Source organism: Trichomycterus rosablanca, chromosome 4 (assembly GCF_030014385.1).
Source record: "Trichomycterus rosablanca isolate fTriRos1 chromosome 4, fTriRos1.hap1, whole genome shotgun sequence".
Taxonomy (NCBI): Eukaryota; Metazoa; Chordata; class Actinopteri; order Siluriformes; family Trichomycteridae; genus Trichomycterus; species Trichomycterus rosablanca.
In genome coordinates, this window is record NC_085991.1 from 39,273,426 (window position 1) to 39,291,137 (window position 17,712).

General features: G+C 40.2%; 1 protein-coding gene across 1 annotated transcript in view; it reads right to left on the reverse strand.

Moving 5' to 3' along the window:
* dnah2 (dynein, axonemal, heavy chain 2) overlaps window positions 1–17,712 on the reverse strand; it is a 294,787-nt gene that overhangs the window by 203,811 nt on the left and 73,264 nt on the right. The window contains exons 15-19 of the mRNA XM_062993580.1: window positions 14,922–15,078; window positions 10,139–10,378; window positions 7,114–7,302; window positions 1,868–2,015; window positions 206–398 (exon numbers count right to left, since the gene is read on the reverse strand). Of these exons, the coding sequence (XP_062849650.1) occupies window positions 206–398; window positions 1,868–2,015; window positions 7,114–7,302; window positions 10,139–10,378; window positions 14,922–15,078 (927 nt within the window). The remainder of the gene's footprint in view (window positions 1–205; window positions 399–1,867; window positions 2,016–7,113; window positions 7,303–10,138; window positions 10,379–14,921; window positions 15,079–17,712) is intronic.

Genomic DNA, 17,712 nt, shown 5'->3' on the forward strand with positions numbered 1-17,712 from the left:
AGACTGTAGTAGTAAGCCATTTTTATCAGAAGCTAAATTTTATTCAGGTGAACTTCAGGTGAATTTTATTAGAGCTAAAAGACAGTGCATATAAAAAGGAACAGTAAGCAGGAAAAATAAAAGCTAGTACCAAATTTAAAATCAAGGTTGGAAATGAAGCGTGGCAAATGACATGATGAAAGTACAAAAATAATAAAAAGAGCACCTAGCTATGTCTGCATTAAACGACGACACAGCACAGTTGAGGCTCTGGTAGCGGTGTATAAAGGGGTCTTTTTTAATCTCCCAGATCTTGCTGTACTTGTCCCAGGTGGTCAGGTAGGCCTGAAGGTGAGCAGCATTAGCTGTCATACCTGCAGCTATAGCAGCCTGGATCTTACAGATCTCTTCATCTTGCTCTGTATAAGAGTGACAGTTAATTTATTATGGTAAACATAACATATTAAACAACAAGCTCACATTAAATGTAAACAACATGCACATACTGTACATTTACAGATCACTAAGAAATCCAACAGAAGTCAGTAATAATTTATTAGGATTTTATTGTCATGTTTTACACTCTTTGGTTACATTCATGACAGAAACGGGAGTTACTTGTTACACAAGATTCATCAGTTCTCAAGGTTATATAAAACACAGTTATGGACAATTTAGTATCTCTAATTCACCTCACTTGCATGTCTTTGGACTGTGGGAGGAAACTTTAGCACCTGGAGGAAACCCACGCAGACACGGGGAGAACATGCAAACTCCACACAGAAAGGACCCGGACCGCCCTACCTGGGGATCAAACCCAGGACCTCCTAACTGTGAGGAGACAGTGGGCCAAAAGAATGTAGACTCATCGCAACCATTAAACTTAAGTGTTTTAGCCACACCCATGGCTAACAGGTAAATAAAAGCAATTATATGAAGTCCATTATATGCTTCCATCCTTGCAGCCACAGTTTCAGCATGACTGTGGCCGTGTGCCAAAAAAAAGGAGAAGGCTGGTTTGATGGTTTGTCCTGTCCTCAACCACATGGGATGAACCAGAACATCTACTGGGAGCCAGGTTGTCTGGTCCAACATTGGTTCATGGTCTCACAAATACTTCTTTTATACTGAATGGGCCTTAAATTCCCACAGACAGTCCAAAATCTAGTGCAAAGAATCTCCAGAAGGGTGCACCGGTGTCATCGCTACAAAATCGCTACACTTCTATTCAAAGGTCATGGTTTTGAATAGAATGGCATGATATGGTGACCACATACTTCTGTAGATTTATTTATTTATTTATTAAGATTTTAACGTCATGTTTTACACACTTTGGTTATATTTAAGACAGGACAAGTAGTTATTGGTTACACAAGATTCATCAGTTCAAGTTTAATGTCAAACACAGTCATGGACAATTTTGTATCTCCAATTCACCTCACCTGCATGTCTTTGGACTGTGGGGGGAAACCAGAGCTCCCAGAGGAAAACCACACAGACATGCGAACTTTACACAGAAAGGACCCAGACCCCTCCACCTGGATAATCGAACCCAGGACCTTCTTGCTGTGAGATGACAGTGCTACCTACTGAGTCACGACTCCAAGTCAGTAATAAAAAGCAGTAAGAGGTCTGTCAAAATCATGAAATTTTAGCTTAACATCAACTGTCGTACAGTCAATTTTTTCCCTGATTTTATGCTAGCTGATATTTGCATAGCTGCAAGAAATTGTAAGGTGACAGAATGTTCCCTATAATATAATCATTGTCAGTTCCCTATTGCGATTCTATTGTCAGCTGTACCACCTCTAAACTGGTATTGGCACTGACAAGGAATAATAGATGTGTATTTAATGAATCAGCTGGAATAAAGAAATAACTTTTGTACCTATGATAATATGGACAGGTTTCCTTTCGGAGCGCTTGCGTGTGAGAAGGTCAGGCAGCCGTTTGAAGCCTGAGATAGTGTTGATGAGTTGAGAGCCGATACTGTTCACTATCTGTGCCAGCTCGTGCAGCGTTGGGCAAAATTGCACCTGGAAATGACATACACAACACACACACACACACACATTTAGAACCAACCAGTCCTGCAGGACTGTATTCCCCTCAGGCTCTACAAGCGCTTTGCCTCCGGCTTTTCTGTGTTAACTTCACCTAAAACAACTCCTTGAACAAAACATATGATCGTAATAAAAAGCCCACATTAAGTCTCAGTTGTCCATCTGCCCAGACATGGCATTATGCCAATATTATTTCAAACATACAGTGTATCACAAAAGTGAGTACACCCCTCACATTTCTGCAGATATTTAAGTATATCTTTTCATGGGACAACACTGACAAAATGACACTTTGACACAATGAAAAGTAGTCTGTGTGCAGCTTATATAACAGTGTAAATTTATTCTTCCCTCAAAATAACTCAATATACAGCCATTAATGTCTAAACCACCGGCAACAAAAGTGAGTACACCCCTAAGAGACTACACCCCTAAATGTCCAAATTGAGCACTGCTTGTCATTTTCCCTCCAAAATGTCATGTGATTTGTTAGTGTTACTAGGTCTCAGGTGTGCATAGGGAGCAGGTGTGTTCAATTTAGTAGTACAGCTCTCACACTCTCTCATACTGGTCACTGAAAGTTCCAACATGGCACCTCATGGCAAAGAACTCTCTGAGGATCTTAAAAGATGAATTGTTGCGCTACATGAAGATGGCCAAGGCTACAAGAAGATTGCCAACACCCTGAAACTGAGCTGCAGCACAGTGGCCAAGATCATCCAGCGTTTTAAAAGAGCAGGGTCCACTCAGAACAGACCTCGCGTTGGTCGTCCAAAGAAGCTGAGTGCACGTGCTCAGCGTCACATCCAACTGCTGTCTTTGAAAGATAGGCGCAGGAGTGCTGTCAGCATTGCTGCAGAGATTGAAAAGTTGGGGGGTCAGCCTGTCAGTGCTCAGACCATACACCGCACACTACATCAAATTGGTCTGCATGGCTGTCACCCCAGAAGGAAGCCTCTTCTGAAGTCTCTAAACAAGAAAGCCCGCAAACAGTTTGCTGAAGACATGTCAACAAAGGACATGGATTACTGGAACCATGTCCTATGGTCTGATGAGACCAAGATTAATTTGTTTGGTTCAGATGGTCTCAAGCATGTGTGGCGGCAATCAGGTGAGGAGTACAAAGATAAGTGTGTCATGCCTACAGTCAAGCATGGTGGTGGGAATGCCATGGTCTGGGGCTGCATGAGTGCAGCAGGTGTTGGGGAGTTACATTTCATTGAGGGACACATGAACTCCAATATGTACTGTGAAATACTGAAGCAGAGCATGATCCCCTCCCTCCGGAAACTGGGTCGCAGGGCAGTGTTCCAGCATGATAATGACCCCAAACACACCTCTAAGACGACCACTGCTTTATTGAAGAGGCTGAGGGTAAAGGTGATGGACTGGCCAAGCATGTCTCCAGACCTAAACCCAATAGAACATCTTTGGGGCATCCTCAAGCGGAAGGTGGAGGAGTGCAAAGTCTCAAATATCCGCCAGCTCCGTGATGTCGTCATGGAGGAGTGGAAAAGCATTCCAGTGGCAACCTGTGAAGCTCTGGTAAACTCCATGCCCAGGAGAGTTAAGGCAGTTCTGGGAAATAATGGTGGCCACACAAAATATTGACACTTCAGGAACTTTCACTAAGGGGTGTACTCACTTTTGTTGCCGGTGGTTTAGACATTAATGGCTGTATATTGAGTTATTTTGAGGGAAGAATAAATTTACACTGTTATATAAGCTGCACACAGACTACTTTTCATTGTGTCAAAGTGTCATTTTGTCAGTGTTGTCCCATGAAAAGATATACTTAAATATCTGCAGAAATGTGAGGGGTGTACTCACTTTTGTGATACACTGTATATGCACAAAAGCATATTAACACCCCTCCTGATAATTGAGTTCAGGTTTTTCAGCTGGCTCAAGGGTGCCCCTGTACACCTGTGTGAGGTCTGTGAAGAAATGGTTTGAGTTGGGCATGAAGGAACTTCAAAGGCCTGTGCAGAGCCCTGACCTCAATGTTACTGAACAGCTTTGAAGTGAATTGGAAGCTTGCTTGCAAATCAGGGCTTTTTAACGTCCTTTATCAGTGCCTGACCTTAAATTCCCAGACACACTAAAGCGTCTTGTGGAAATCCTTTACAGACGAGTGGTGCGGCACTCTTAATGCACATGTTAAGGACTTGTTTGACTTTAGTATGTCTACATACTTTTTGGTCAGGTAGGGTCTGTCTGAAAACCCAGTCAGCTCTTTACACAGACGCATTTTACGCCATCCTACGGGCTCCAGAGAAGCAGGCATGTCTAAATTCTTAGATGCCTTAAAATGCTGCCTATTAAGGTGCATTATTTCGAAGCTATGAACTGACTGAATAATCATCTGTACATAGAGCATCTAATGCTTCCTTAGTGGTGAAGGCAATCCATTCAGTGGGGCACTCAGTGGGGCTCAACTTTTCTCACCAACGATTTAAAATTTGGCAGACAAATGCTAAGTTCTCTTGAAATGTAAATACATTCTCATCGATTTTTAATTTGTATAAAGGTGAACAAGTGTCATTTATTTGCAAATTTGGGCTCGCCAGTGACAATTTAACCATTTTTGATACACGGAGGGAGATGCCTCATTCGTTTGAATGGCCTGAGGCTAGCTTTATAAGTGGAAACTGCAGTGACATAATCGTTGTCTAAGTAGTGCGTCTGAATAACCTGCCTTAAAAGTTCAATGTCTTATTAGAATCCTCTCTATTAGGCAGGCATAGGTAGGCAGTAAACAGCAAGGCAGTTCACTAGGTTTTTGAACAGACCCGTAGTGTAGGTCTGACAGCTTGTAGTGATCAAGACCTGATCAAAGTAGAATTTCAAGATTCCTTTTCACTTGTGTATGTGTACACTGGCTACTGCTGATGTAGAAGGTGTCCCATGATAAAGCAGCAGGCTTGGCTCACAGTGGAATGTATTGAGTTTGGTGTGTTCTGTGTGTCTCTTGATCATTTGTGGTAGTGGAAACCCAGCACATAAACTTCATGGCCTGCAGATATGTGCGGATGAGAAAAAGACACCGTTTACTCTGATAGTTTGACCCCAAGGGCATGGCAGCTCTGTGTGTGTCTCCTAGCTATCAGGGATGTAGTTAAAAATGGGACCCTTGGCAATCTTGGAAAAAAAACCTTGTTATCTGTGAAAGTGTGGCTGAGAAATTTGGTATGTAAAACAAGTAAGTGTTTACATCAGCCTGCAATGCTGGATGCATTCTGATACACCAGTACAATGTGTGTGTGTGTGTGTGGAAGGGAGTGAGGGAGCTAGGATAGTTTGCGTATCTATTAGCAGGTTGGTGAACTCTAGAGCATTATAATCATTTGTCCATTGCAAATGATTAAATGTTTCTCAGCACGTAACTGTGGTGACCGAGGAAAACTCCTTACACGGTACAATTTTGACCTTTTCATCAATAATTCTGTTATCTAAAGGTTATCCTGCACTCACATATGCATATTTTTAAGATATCTCAGCTACAACAAAGGTTATTTCATTTGGAAATCTGTGCAGCCCTTAAAATGAAAATGCATTTACATTACATTCATGGCATTTAGCAGATGCTTTTATCCAAAGCAAATTACAATTGGGACCAAATATTATTTGTATTTAATATATAAAGGTTAAGCACCTAGCTCAGGGGCCCAACAGTGGAAACCAGGCAGTGGGGCTTGAACTGGGAACCTTCTGATTACCTGTCCAGTACCTTAGCCACTGCGCTACCTCTGCCCAATTCACATTTTCTATCCACTGATAAAAATATGACTGTAAATTCTCTTGAACCTGCATTATTTAGGGGTTGCCACAGTGGATCTGTTTTGTGTACCAGGCACAGTTTTTACAATCCTATTTCTATCCGGGCCTGGGACCAGCAACAAGACCACACTGACAAGTGCACCTCCCAGTGGCTAGGCTGTTTCAGATACAACAAGCAAGAATAAAATATTTGTACAGTATACATAACATTTATCCTAATTAATCTTGACTGATGGAACAAACGCAAACAATATGGTGAATTTAAAACACACAATTAACTCTGAGTCAAGTAATTACACTGTAATACATTAAGTTGTAGCCTAAACCTTATCAAACCATGAAACAGAGGTTTGGAGGTAAGGCATGTTTTCTTAGCTAGCAACCTAACATGTATTGTGATATCTTTTACCAGTACAGGCAGATGTTACCGCCTGCTGATAGATTAACTGGTAATCAAAACAATCTGTTTTAAATGTATCATAGGTTCAAGCTTAAGGCTGCAACAAACATTTCAAAATAGTTGTGACACATTTAATAATTAAACATGGTACACATAACTCTACATAACTACATGTTTCTTTTACCCTCAAAAAAATATTTTGTAAGTGCATTGAGTTGTACTATGACCCATTTGATCCCTAGACCAGATTCAAAGATGGCAGCACATGAATTCTAGCAGGTTTTATAAATATGTCAAAATGTATCTGTAAATATTGGCCAATAAATCTAACAGATTCAAAGCAGATGTGTTAAAAATAATTAGGCGTAGGAGGGGGGAAATACTATAATAGAGAGGATCCAAAATCTGCACATATGACAGGGGAGTTAGGGAGATATATAAAGGCAAAGTTTGGGCATGTAGGTTTAAACTGGACAATCTGCATTTAATAAACATATTTGATTCAGAAAAGAAGATTCATATTGTAAACTCAAATCATTTAAAGTTGTGTTAATTATGATTATTATTTGTTGTAAGAATATTAAGTTTTAGACTGAAAAGTATACAGTGTATGTGTGTTTGTATTTGTGTACATTTGTGTATGTACAGTATGTACATGTCTGTATGTATGTACATGTCTGTATGTATGCATGTGTATTTATGTACGTTTGTGTGTATGCATGCATGTACTGTATGTATTTGTATGTATGTACATGTCTGTATGTATGCATATATTTGTGTAAATGTATATGTATGTGTGTGTATATATGGGTATGTATGTATGCACATGTATGCATGTATGTACAGATGTATATGTGTGTGTGTGTGTGTGTGTGTGTGTGTGTGTAGTACCTGAGCAGTAGACCCTGGTGTTTCCTGTTTCAGTATCACCTGTACTCTGAACAGAGGGTTGGGGGAAGTCTTGCTGTCTCCAGTGATCCCTTTAGAGAGCTCCAGTAAGGACCATTTAACATTTACACGCAAAGCCTCCTCCACCATACTGTCCACCTTCTCAGTGTAGGTAACCCAGTGCTGCAGCACCTGAAATCATATACACACTATTACACACACCTGCTGGCTGGCACCCTCACAGTCATCAAACTCTGAATGTGTCTATATTTATTAAATACTGAACAATACAGTAACTCAGTGAAAACATTGGAAATCTTTTTTTTTTTGTTCTACTTAGTTAAAGTTCAATAAAGATTCAAAAGAATTAACAAATCACAGGTTTTACTGAATCTTACAAAAATGTCCCAAATTTTCTGAAAAAGGTTTGTTTCTTAATTAAAAAAGTGTGCTTACTGTGAAGGTTATACAGACAATGTACTTAACTACAACCATGCATCAGAAATACAAAAATGCAAATAAATATTCAACAATAATCTAACAATACACAGAAAGAGTAAAAAGACACCACAAAGACTGCTGCCAGATCTGATGGATCAAACACTGAATAAAAAACTGATTAAATCCTGGCTGCCTGTGACATCTGATTGTAATCTCGACATGGACAGCACCGCTAGTGTTAACAAACCAACAACAGCTACAGAATGTAATCATTTATCTGAGTATGGAATTTATTTCTACCAGGACAAAGAACACAATAACTAACAGGATCACTTTTCTCCCCGCAATACTAAACAGTGCTAATTGCACATTCAAATCCACTGTGTTTATGTGGTGCTTGTGTAGTTTTGGTCGTACTTGGTTTTTGATGTTTGTTTTGATCAGGATTGTTACACAGGCCGTTCGAGAATCACTAAAGCTAAATCAACTGAAACTACAGTCTATCAGTACACATAATGAGAGTAGCCGGAAATGTAAACGTTAAATCAATATCCTACACCAAAGCTTTCATGTCCTAGCTTTGAAAAATAGAACAGTTTGATTTTTTTATTTAAATACTGGGAAACGTTGTAGACCTGCTTGAGCTACACAATTATTGTAACAGATCTTAAGTGCTGAAATTGTTCCCACAGCTACATACAGTTGCTAAGCTATTACTGGTGAATCAACGGTTATAGAAAGTGTTCAACAGTGCTGTTGTAAGTGCTAGCAGAAGTGTAGCAGCTGCCATATTCTGAGATGCTGATTTTATGGAGCCAGACACAATCCTTTAACATGAATGCACATCTGGAAAATGTCAAAGTATTAGTTCATTTGTTTCATCTTAATTAGAATAAAAGGAGGTCCAGCACCATGTGGATACACTGAGTACAATCAGGGAAGATCCTGGACTGGTTTCCAGTCTAATGCAAGGCACCTCATATCATTCACTCACATACCAAGGAGTATAAACCATAACACAAGCAACTTCAGAAATAAGCTTTCAGTTCATTTTAGTTCTCTCAGAGGTGTAACGTTCAGCTGATTATCCATACCACACTTTCTCCCAGTCCAGAGACTACACTGCACTTCAGTATAACTAAACTGTTTAAAACATATTGATAAGGTTTACTATATTTTATGTGTTTACCTATATGAAACATGGAAATAATTAACTGTGTGATTAGCAAGTTTAGCACTTAGTACCACATAGTGAACAGTATGTTGCAAAACTCAGTGATTATTACAGTAGGGTTTAGAACATGTTAACTAGAGACTGTTAGATTTATTTTGCTTTAGATTACATCTCATTAGATATGTTAAATGTGTAGCAACATTGTGATGAGTCACTGGTGATATTGTGCTGCAGATGTCCAGTAAGAAGTGCTATTTCTAAGCTAAAGTGAGATTGTTTTTCTTGCTCAAGAGGGGCTGTTTTAAGTCTCAAGGTAAGGATGGAAGGATTTTAACATCATGTTGTACACACTTTGGTTACATTCATGACAGGACAGGTCATGAATCAGTTCAAGTTTAATGTCAAACACAGTCATGGACAATTTTGCATCTCCGATATACCTCACTTGCATGTCTTTGGAATGTTGGAGGAATACCATGCAGACACAAGGAGAACATGCAAACTCCACACAGAAAGGACCCGGACCGCTCCACCTGGAAATTCAAACCCGGGACCTTTTTGCTGTGAGGCGACAGTGCTACCCACTGAGCCACCCACATCTCATTAGATAAGTTAGATGTGTAGCAACACAAGAGTCACTGGTGATTTTGTACTGCAGATGTCCAGTAAGAAGGGCTATTTCTAAGCTGAAGTAAGATGTGATTGTTGTCCTTGCTCCAAAGGGGCCAACCCACAAGGCAGTGGGGCTGTTTTAGGTCTCAAGGTAAGGCCCTCCTACTAGAATGATATTTATTTATTAGGATTCTAACATCATGTTGTACACACTTTGGTTACATTCTTGACAGGACACGTTACTAGTTACTGGTTACACAAGATTCATCAGTTCAAGTTTAATGTCAAACACAGTCATGGACAATTTTGTATCTCTAATTCACCTCACTTGCATGTTTTAAGACTGTGGGAGGACACTGGAGCTCCCGGAGGAAACCCACGCAGACACGGGGAGAACATGCAAACTCCACACAGAAAGGACCTGGACCGCCCCACATGGGAATCCAACCCAGGATCTTCTTGCTGTGAGGTGACAGTGCTACCCACCGAGCAGCCCACATCTCATTAGATGAATAGATGTGTAACAACATTGCGATGAGTTAGGGCTATTTCCAAGCTGAAGTAAGACGTGATTGTTTTCTCTGCTCAAGAGGTGACAACCCACAAGGCAGTGGGGCTGTTTTAAGTCTCAAGGTACTGCCCTCCTACCGTGATAATAAAACACAATGATTTAGTTTATTATTGATCCTCATGTTATAATGCCACTGTCAGGCTGAGTAAATAGACTGTATTCTAAGCTTATTATTATATTATTATTATTGATGTCTGGCTTTGTGACGTTACCCACACACAAAAACAAACCTCAGGTCCATCACTGCGAAAGGTCTCGTAGACTCTGCTCATAATATCGACGATATCTTGATGAGCGGTTTTGAGCCGGAGCAGCTGGTTTTGCTGGTGCATCTGTTGGTCACGTTCGAACTCCAGATCTTTGTACACCGTCTTGCCGTCCACGCACACCAGTCGCAGCTCACTCATGTCAGCACAGAGCTTGGAGATGGTCAGGTTAGCAGTCTTGTACTCATCCACTATTAACTGCAACTGTAGGGGAGTGAGGGAAAAAGAGGCAAAAACAGAAAGGAAGTGTAAAGGATACAGGATGAGGGATTGATGAAAATACAACAAAAACATTTACATTAGAATTTCCCACAGGAAGCATATATAATATATTCTGAGAAGCATATCATTTCCATCTCCTCTGCTTGAACATGTGTTGCACCTTAATCAAAGAAGACAGGTTCTATCCTAAAAGCATCCAGGTTTCCTAAAGTAACCGTTCCTCATTGAAGTTGAAAGCTGTGGCATTACTGACACACCATTAAGGGGCTGCTGGGTGTTTTTATTTTTTGTAAAACTAGGCCCTTCTCATATAGACCGTAATCTCCTTCTTGCTTACAGCTCCCATATCTCAACCTCATAGCTTAATGGGATAAAGAAGGCACTGAGAAATGAGCTCAGAGGCTTTGAGGAGAAGAAACGGTGGAACGGATGAATCTGTGTGTGTGCATAATGCGACCACGCTAGATTGTCAAGTAAATAAGTCCACACAAGATTCCCGCCTTCTTACCTGCACTGTCAGGGCTCCCGCCAGTGCTTCACATTTACTATGATGCGAATGATCTTTCCACTCTCCCATTTCTACACAGATATTCACCGATTGGGCAAAACATTATGACCACCTTCCTAATATTGTCTTGGTCCCCCTTTTGCTGCCAAAACAGCCCTGCAACTGTGATGCACTGTATATTCTGAAACCTTTCTATCAGAACCAGCATTAACTTCTTCAGCAATTTGAGCTACAGTAGCTCGTCTGTTGGATCGGACCACACGCGCCAGCCTTCACTCCCCACGTGCCTCAATGAGCCTTGGCCACCCATGACCCTGTCACCGGAAAGGACCACTGTTCCTTCCTTGGACCACTTTTGATAGATACTGACCACTGCAGACCGGGAACACCCCACAGGAGCTGCAGTTTTGGGGAGAATCTGGCCCAGTCGTCTAGCCATCTCAATTTGGCCCTTGTCAAACTCACTCAAATCCTTACGCTCGCCCATTTTCCTGCCTCTAACACATCAACTTTGAGGATAAAATCTTCACTTGCTGCCTAATATATCCCACCCACTAACAGGTGCTGTGATGAAGAGATAATCAGTGTTATTCACTTCACCTGTCAGTGGTCATAATGTTATGCCTGGTCGGTGTATACACACATTAAATATCTTTTTATGGATTTTATGGATTGTTAACGAAAAGTGCCACATTTCACAGCAGTCATTAAATAGAAGCTACAATACACAGCACAGTCTACCTTAATAGTCGAATGTTAACATAGAACTTTCAGTGATGGTCTCAAAGACGAACACTTTTGTCTGTGTTTTGACCCCCTTTGCATACACAAATTGGTTGGGAGTTTTCCTTACTCAGTTACTTGAGTAGAGTTTTAGCTGCTTTACACTTCAACATCTTGGACGTTTTGACTAATCGATTGCAAACTGAATTGCCGTTGGATTGCTAGGACCGCCTCATAGTGCAAATTAACCAGTAAACGTGACACACTTGAATGCTAGATGAATGAGAAACGTTAAATCGCTAAACACAAACCTTACATTTTGAATTTCACAGCAAATTGCATATTACACGTGAAACGGCCATGGATTAGGTAAGGCTTTAAGTAAAACATGAGGCTAAGGATACTGTATACAGAAATTATAAAGGCGAGAGAAAGAGGAATATATTGCCGATAAAGCACAATGACTGGCTGGCTCTTGTGAACGTTGAGGTTTTTCATGCTGAATGGTGTCTGGGTGGCATTTATTACTCAAGCTGGTGCATTCATGTCTCTGCCTGTGTGTGTATTTACCACATCACTGCAGGCCACTGCCAGTTCATAATACATCACTACTTAATATAGAAGCTGAATGATAAAGTTCCAGTCATAGCAGGCATTCATCACCTGTTAATACATTTAGAATGTTCTGATAGCAATGGCAATACCACAGTGTACTCACTCCAGCAGCACTACAAGGTAAGAATATTAAGAGTGTGTATATATATATATATATATATATATACAGACTAGGCATAACATTATGACCACTGACAGGTGAAGTGAATAACACTGATTATCTCTTCATCACGGCACCTGTTAGTGGGTGGGATATATTAGGCAGCAAGTGAACATTTTATCCTCGAAGCTGATGTGTTAGAAGCAGGAAAAATGATCAAGTATAACAGTAAGGATTTGAGAGAGTTTGACAAGGGCCAAATTGTGATGGCTAGACAACTGGGTCAGAGCATCTCCAAAACTGCAGCTCTTGTGGGGTGTTCCCGGTCTGCAGTGGTCAGTATCTATCAAAAGTGATCCAACAAAGGAACAGTGGTAAACCAGTGATAGGGTCATGGGTGACCAAGGCTCATTGATGACCGAAGGCTTTGTGCGCCCTGCCACAAAGCAAAAATGGTTCAGGAATGGTTTGAGGAGCACAACAAGTTTGAGGTGTTGATTTGGCCTCCAAATTCCACGAGCATCTGTGGGATGTGCTGGACAAACAAGTCTGATCCATGGAGGCCCCACCTTGCAACTTACAGGAGTTAAAGGATCTGCTGCTAACATCTTGGTGCCAGATACCACAGCACAACTTCAGGGGTCTAGTGGAGTCCATCCATCCATCCGTCCACCTATCCGTCTATCTATCTATCCGTCCACCTGTCTGTCCGTCCGTCCGTCCGTCCGTCCGTCCGTCCATCTATCTATCCATCTATCCATCCATCCATCTATCTATCTATCTATCTATCTATCTATCTATCTATCTATCTATCTATCTATCTATCCATCTATCCATCTATCCATCTATCTATCTATCTATCTATCTATCTATCTATCTATCCATCTATCCATCTATCTATCTATCTATCTATCTATCTATCCATCTATCTATCTATCTATCTATCTATCTATCTATCTATCTATCTATCTATCTATCCATCTATCTAAATAGTATGCTGTTGGAAACTCCAGCTGTTTCTTCACTAAGATATTCAGGACTTTTCTTCATCTGTCACCAATTTGTAAGCTAATTTATTATATCATTTCACGTTCTTGTTTTACCCCCGCTTTACTCTGATTAGGGCCGCATTGGGACTGGTATCCCTAGAACCACATAGCACAATGCAGCAACACACCCCAAACAAAACGCCAGTCCAGCATGGGGCTATAAGCTAATATTATAGAATTTATATAAATTGTTTGCCTCAAATTATATATTAAAAACATTTAGGATATATTTAGAAAAAGATATTTTAAAGATATTATTTCCTTAGCCGACATAGTGATTTGTTAAAGGTATGTAATATGTCTCTGGTTTTCTGAATGGGAGCTACAGAACTCTTTCATCAAGTACTAATGTGTTTAATAATTCCTATTTTTTTGAAGTGGTGACTGAGGCCTCTGCATGTGTTCACTCAGTGCATGTCTTACATAAATATTTTTTTTTCCCCTTTCTTTTTTTTCTTGCAGCTGCTCCTGTATTTTAGGAATCACCAAAGCAGATCATTCTGCTTCATGTATTTCATTTGGCACAGTTTTTACACCGCACACACGTCTGACGCAGCCGTCCTTATTTTATCCAGTCTTGGTACCGGCAATGAGAGCATCCTGACAAATGCACCTCCCAATGGTTAGGATGTCTGTCCCCAAACCCCAATTCCCCCAAATCCGAGCCAGCCAAATCTGAGCACCCTGTAATTACTATAATTTACAGGTCTAATGTTCCCTGATTTTCTTCGAGATTCTGAATGGTAAACCAAACTAATAAATTCTCCCACGTTTGTGAACATCATTTCTATCCACTGCATCTGTAGCTTATCCACAAAAATCCTAAAAATAATTCTCCTAATAATTCTCACAGAGCATCACACACTTAGATCATACTTCATATTGTGGTGACCGGCTGGTCCGCCATTGTAGTAAGTAGGCGGCCTTCCCTTGTGTGCGTCATCAACCAGGGCAGAACGGATCCCATGATGCCATGCGGCCACGGCCAAACCATTTTTCAGAAGGAATTCACAAATAGTTTATATTTTATAAAATGATTCCCAAAATTATTTATAACTGGCCCTAGACTTTCCCAGCAAGATCTTGTCTCACAGACAGGAATAGTCTGAATAGTGCACCAATCCATGCCAGAGCTTCGTCCAACAAGACAAAGCAAATCACGTCTCTGTAGATGCACAACCAGCCGATAACACAGCTGAGATTTGACCCGAGCGACCAAATTGACCGTTGCTGAGTTTTTGCAGTAAATGAGCCACTAGGCAATTATGTGACCACTAATTCCACCCTAGCTTGGTACTCTGCTGCAAAGACTGCTCCTCAACCCATATTTCACCACAGGCTCACACCCTGCGGTCAAGTGATTAGCAATTCTTAAATCATGTACCTCTAAGAACTGGCCTCCAGACAGACTTACTGACAAATCCACACAACTCAGGTTCCAGATGTCCTTCCTTTGTTTAAGAACAGAGCACGACTGATCAGATTTCCATCTGCCCCAGTATAGAGGACCCTGTATTAGTGGTTGCTGACCTTGCTGGCGTGTAGTCTGCAGTCACTGATGAAGACGCTGGATACTCCTTTCGACGACCACAGCAATTTGGAGAGGCCTGGCTGGATCTTCTTATCTAAAATGCGGATTCGCTCTTGAAACAGTCCCAAGACCTCAGAAGAAAGAGATGCAATAATCCTGGAAAAATAGACATGAACATGCGTTTATTGAAATAAATGACCGGACTGCTCATTTCCATTTACTGCTTTTTAGACATTAGATGCAAGGCCACTTGTCCTGCATTTTACAAAGCTGTACAGGGACAAAAACATGATAATAACAGTAATTAATAATAAAAAAAAAATAAAAAAAAACCACAAAATGTAGTTCTGAGAAAATGCAGTCCTGGAGTAAATGCTTTTTGGGCTTAGTTGGATTGAAGTGTTTTTTTCCAACTGGCATCTCTATGATGCATTAAATGCAGTGACAATACAGTGCTGATGATTCACCCAGTCTCTCCAAGCTCTACAATGGGTACTTGAGCCTGAAGTGGTGGATGTGTGTGTACGTGTATCTCTCTGCCAGTGCGTGGAGGCATTGAAAAGCTTATATGAGCAAGGTAGGATGCTATTATACGCTGCCAAATGGGTCAGGAACATAGGTGTGAATTGTTTTCCATAGAGGAGAACCAAGAGTACGCACATGCTTTTTATTTCTCGTCCCAGTAAGTTTTATAAGGCTTATGGAGCCTGAAGAACTTGTTCATGAAAACCTTGAAGGCATTGTAAGAACAAAACAAATAAACAGTCTGTTTAGGACATAAAGCACAATTACTGGCTTTTGTTTGTTCTAATTTAACAGAACAGAAGTATTGCAAGTGTATTGCATGGTTTGTGAGCCTGAATAAAAAAAAAAAAGATTTTCATTCTTCTCTTCTCGATGGTGCATACAGTAATAGGCGGCTGGGCAGAGATGCAAACTGAATCTGGGATTCAGGTGTGTGAAATAGGATTCTGGTCTTGTTTCCAGAGAGAGCAGAACAAACATTACTATGTTACTGTGTGGCAATGCATCCTGTAGAGGTTAGAACATACATTGATGCTTGTGCTTCCTTAGCTAATAATTCTTATTGAAATTAATTGTTTGTTTGTTTGTTTATTAGGATTTTAACGTCATGTAACACTTTGGTTACATTCATGACAGAAATGGCAGTCACTCATTACACAAGGTTCATCAGTTCACAAGTTTTAACGTCAAACACAGTCATGGACAATTTTGTATCTCCAATTCACCTCACCTGCATGTTTCCGGACTGTGGGAGGAAACCGGAGCTCCCGGAGGAACCACACACAGACACGGGGAGAACATGCAAACTCCGCACAGAAAAGACCCAGACCACCCCACCTGTGGATCAAACCCAGGACCTTTTTGCTTTGAGGTGACAGTGCTACCCACTGAGCCACCGTGTCACCCTCTAATTAAAATTAGTGGCAAAATTTATTTTTGGTAGATCCTGAAAATGTCCTTATACTCAAATTAATGAAGAAAAATAAGGCATGTCCTTATATCTGGTATTGTAATCCAGCATTGTGTACACACTGTGTAATAATCAGCCTATTTTGAATCATCAAAAAAAAAATTATTTGGTCGTAAGAATCGTTGTTGCAGGACATTAAGATTTGATGTGACATTAAAAGTGTCAAAACATTGGATGAACATTTTACAGTTTGGCCCTGCTACAAGGCCATCGAAAACCCACCAACAGGACAAGGTCAATGTATGGAACACTGTGTCTTTGTTATATAGCTTGATTTAACCAGTGATCATTTAAAACAGCAACTTAATTACTTACTACTGTATAATTCATACCAATATACAGTGGTACCTAGAAACTCAATGTCAATTGGTTCTGGGAGTGGCGTTCACATAAGGATGTATGGGAAACCTGTTAATGCGTTCCATGGTCCCATGGACTTGCATATATTTAAAACTTGTGTAAAATAATGGGGTTGTTTTTGACAATTACACACTGAAAATAACACAAATATAATATAAAAACACTGAAATAAAAAGCTGATTTCTACAATTTCTTAGAACCCCGAGCTGTAACACAAGTTTAAAAGTGAAACAGGAGGAAAATCCAGCTAAACACAGATACATGTGGAGCTTTCAGAGTGAATCTGACTGTTATTCCACACAAATGCAGATTCGTCTCATATTCGCACTTTAATGAAGATTTACCGCACCACTCAAGCTGAGCACTGAACAAAGCAACTGTTCATTGTTAATTCAAAATTAAATAAATAATTGGAAAAAAAAAAACTAAACATGTTGAGTTTAAGGGAAATGTTGCGTTTAAGGGTACAAATTTCTCGACGAAGGGCGTCAAGTTTCAAAGATTTTGAGTTTAGAGGATGTTGAGTTACAAGGTACCACTGGACATTTATTTATTTAAATGTTTTACACTGTGTTTAAACAATGGTTATATTCACCGCAGGAGGGGTAGGTAATTTTTATATATTAGTCTATAGTCTTGTCAAACTTTGTTTTAGTATGCTGTTTCATATGTGTTCTTTTAGACCAATTATTTTTAAGAAATTGAGGATCGTTTCGATTTTTTCCATAGTTTTTGGTATTGCTATACACTGTCATTCTCGTAAGTATTTAGGGAATTCAGTCAGTATATGTTTTATAGAGATAGACATTTGGCAAATAACTTTCCCCCTTATAAGATATGAGAGTGTTAAATGTGTGTGTCCAATATGGCATCTTGTATAAATCACCTGATCGATACGTTACCAATATACAAAGGAACCTTATTCTTCATACTGT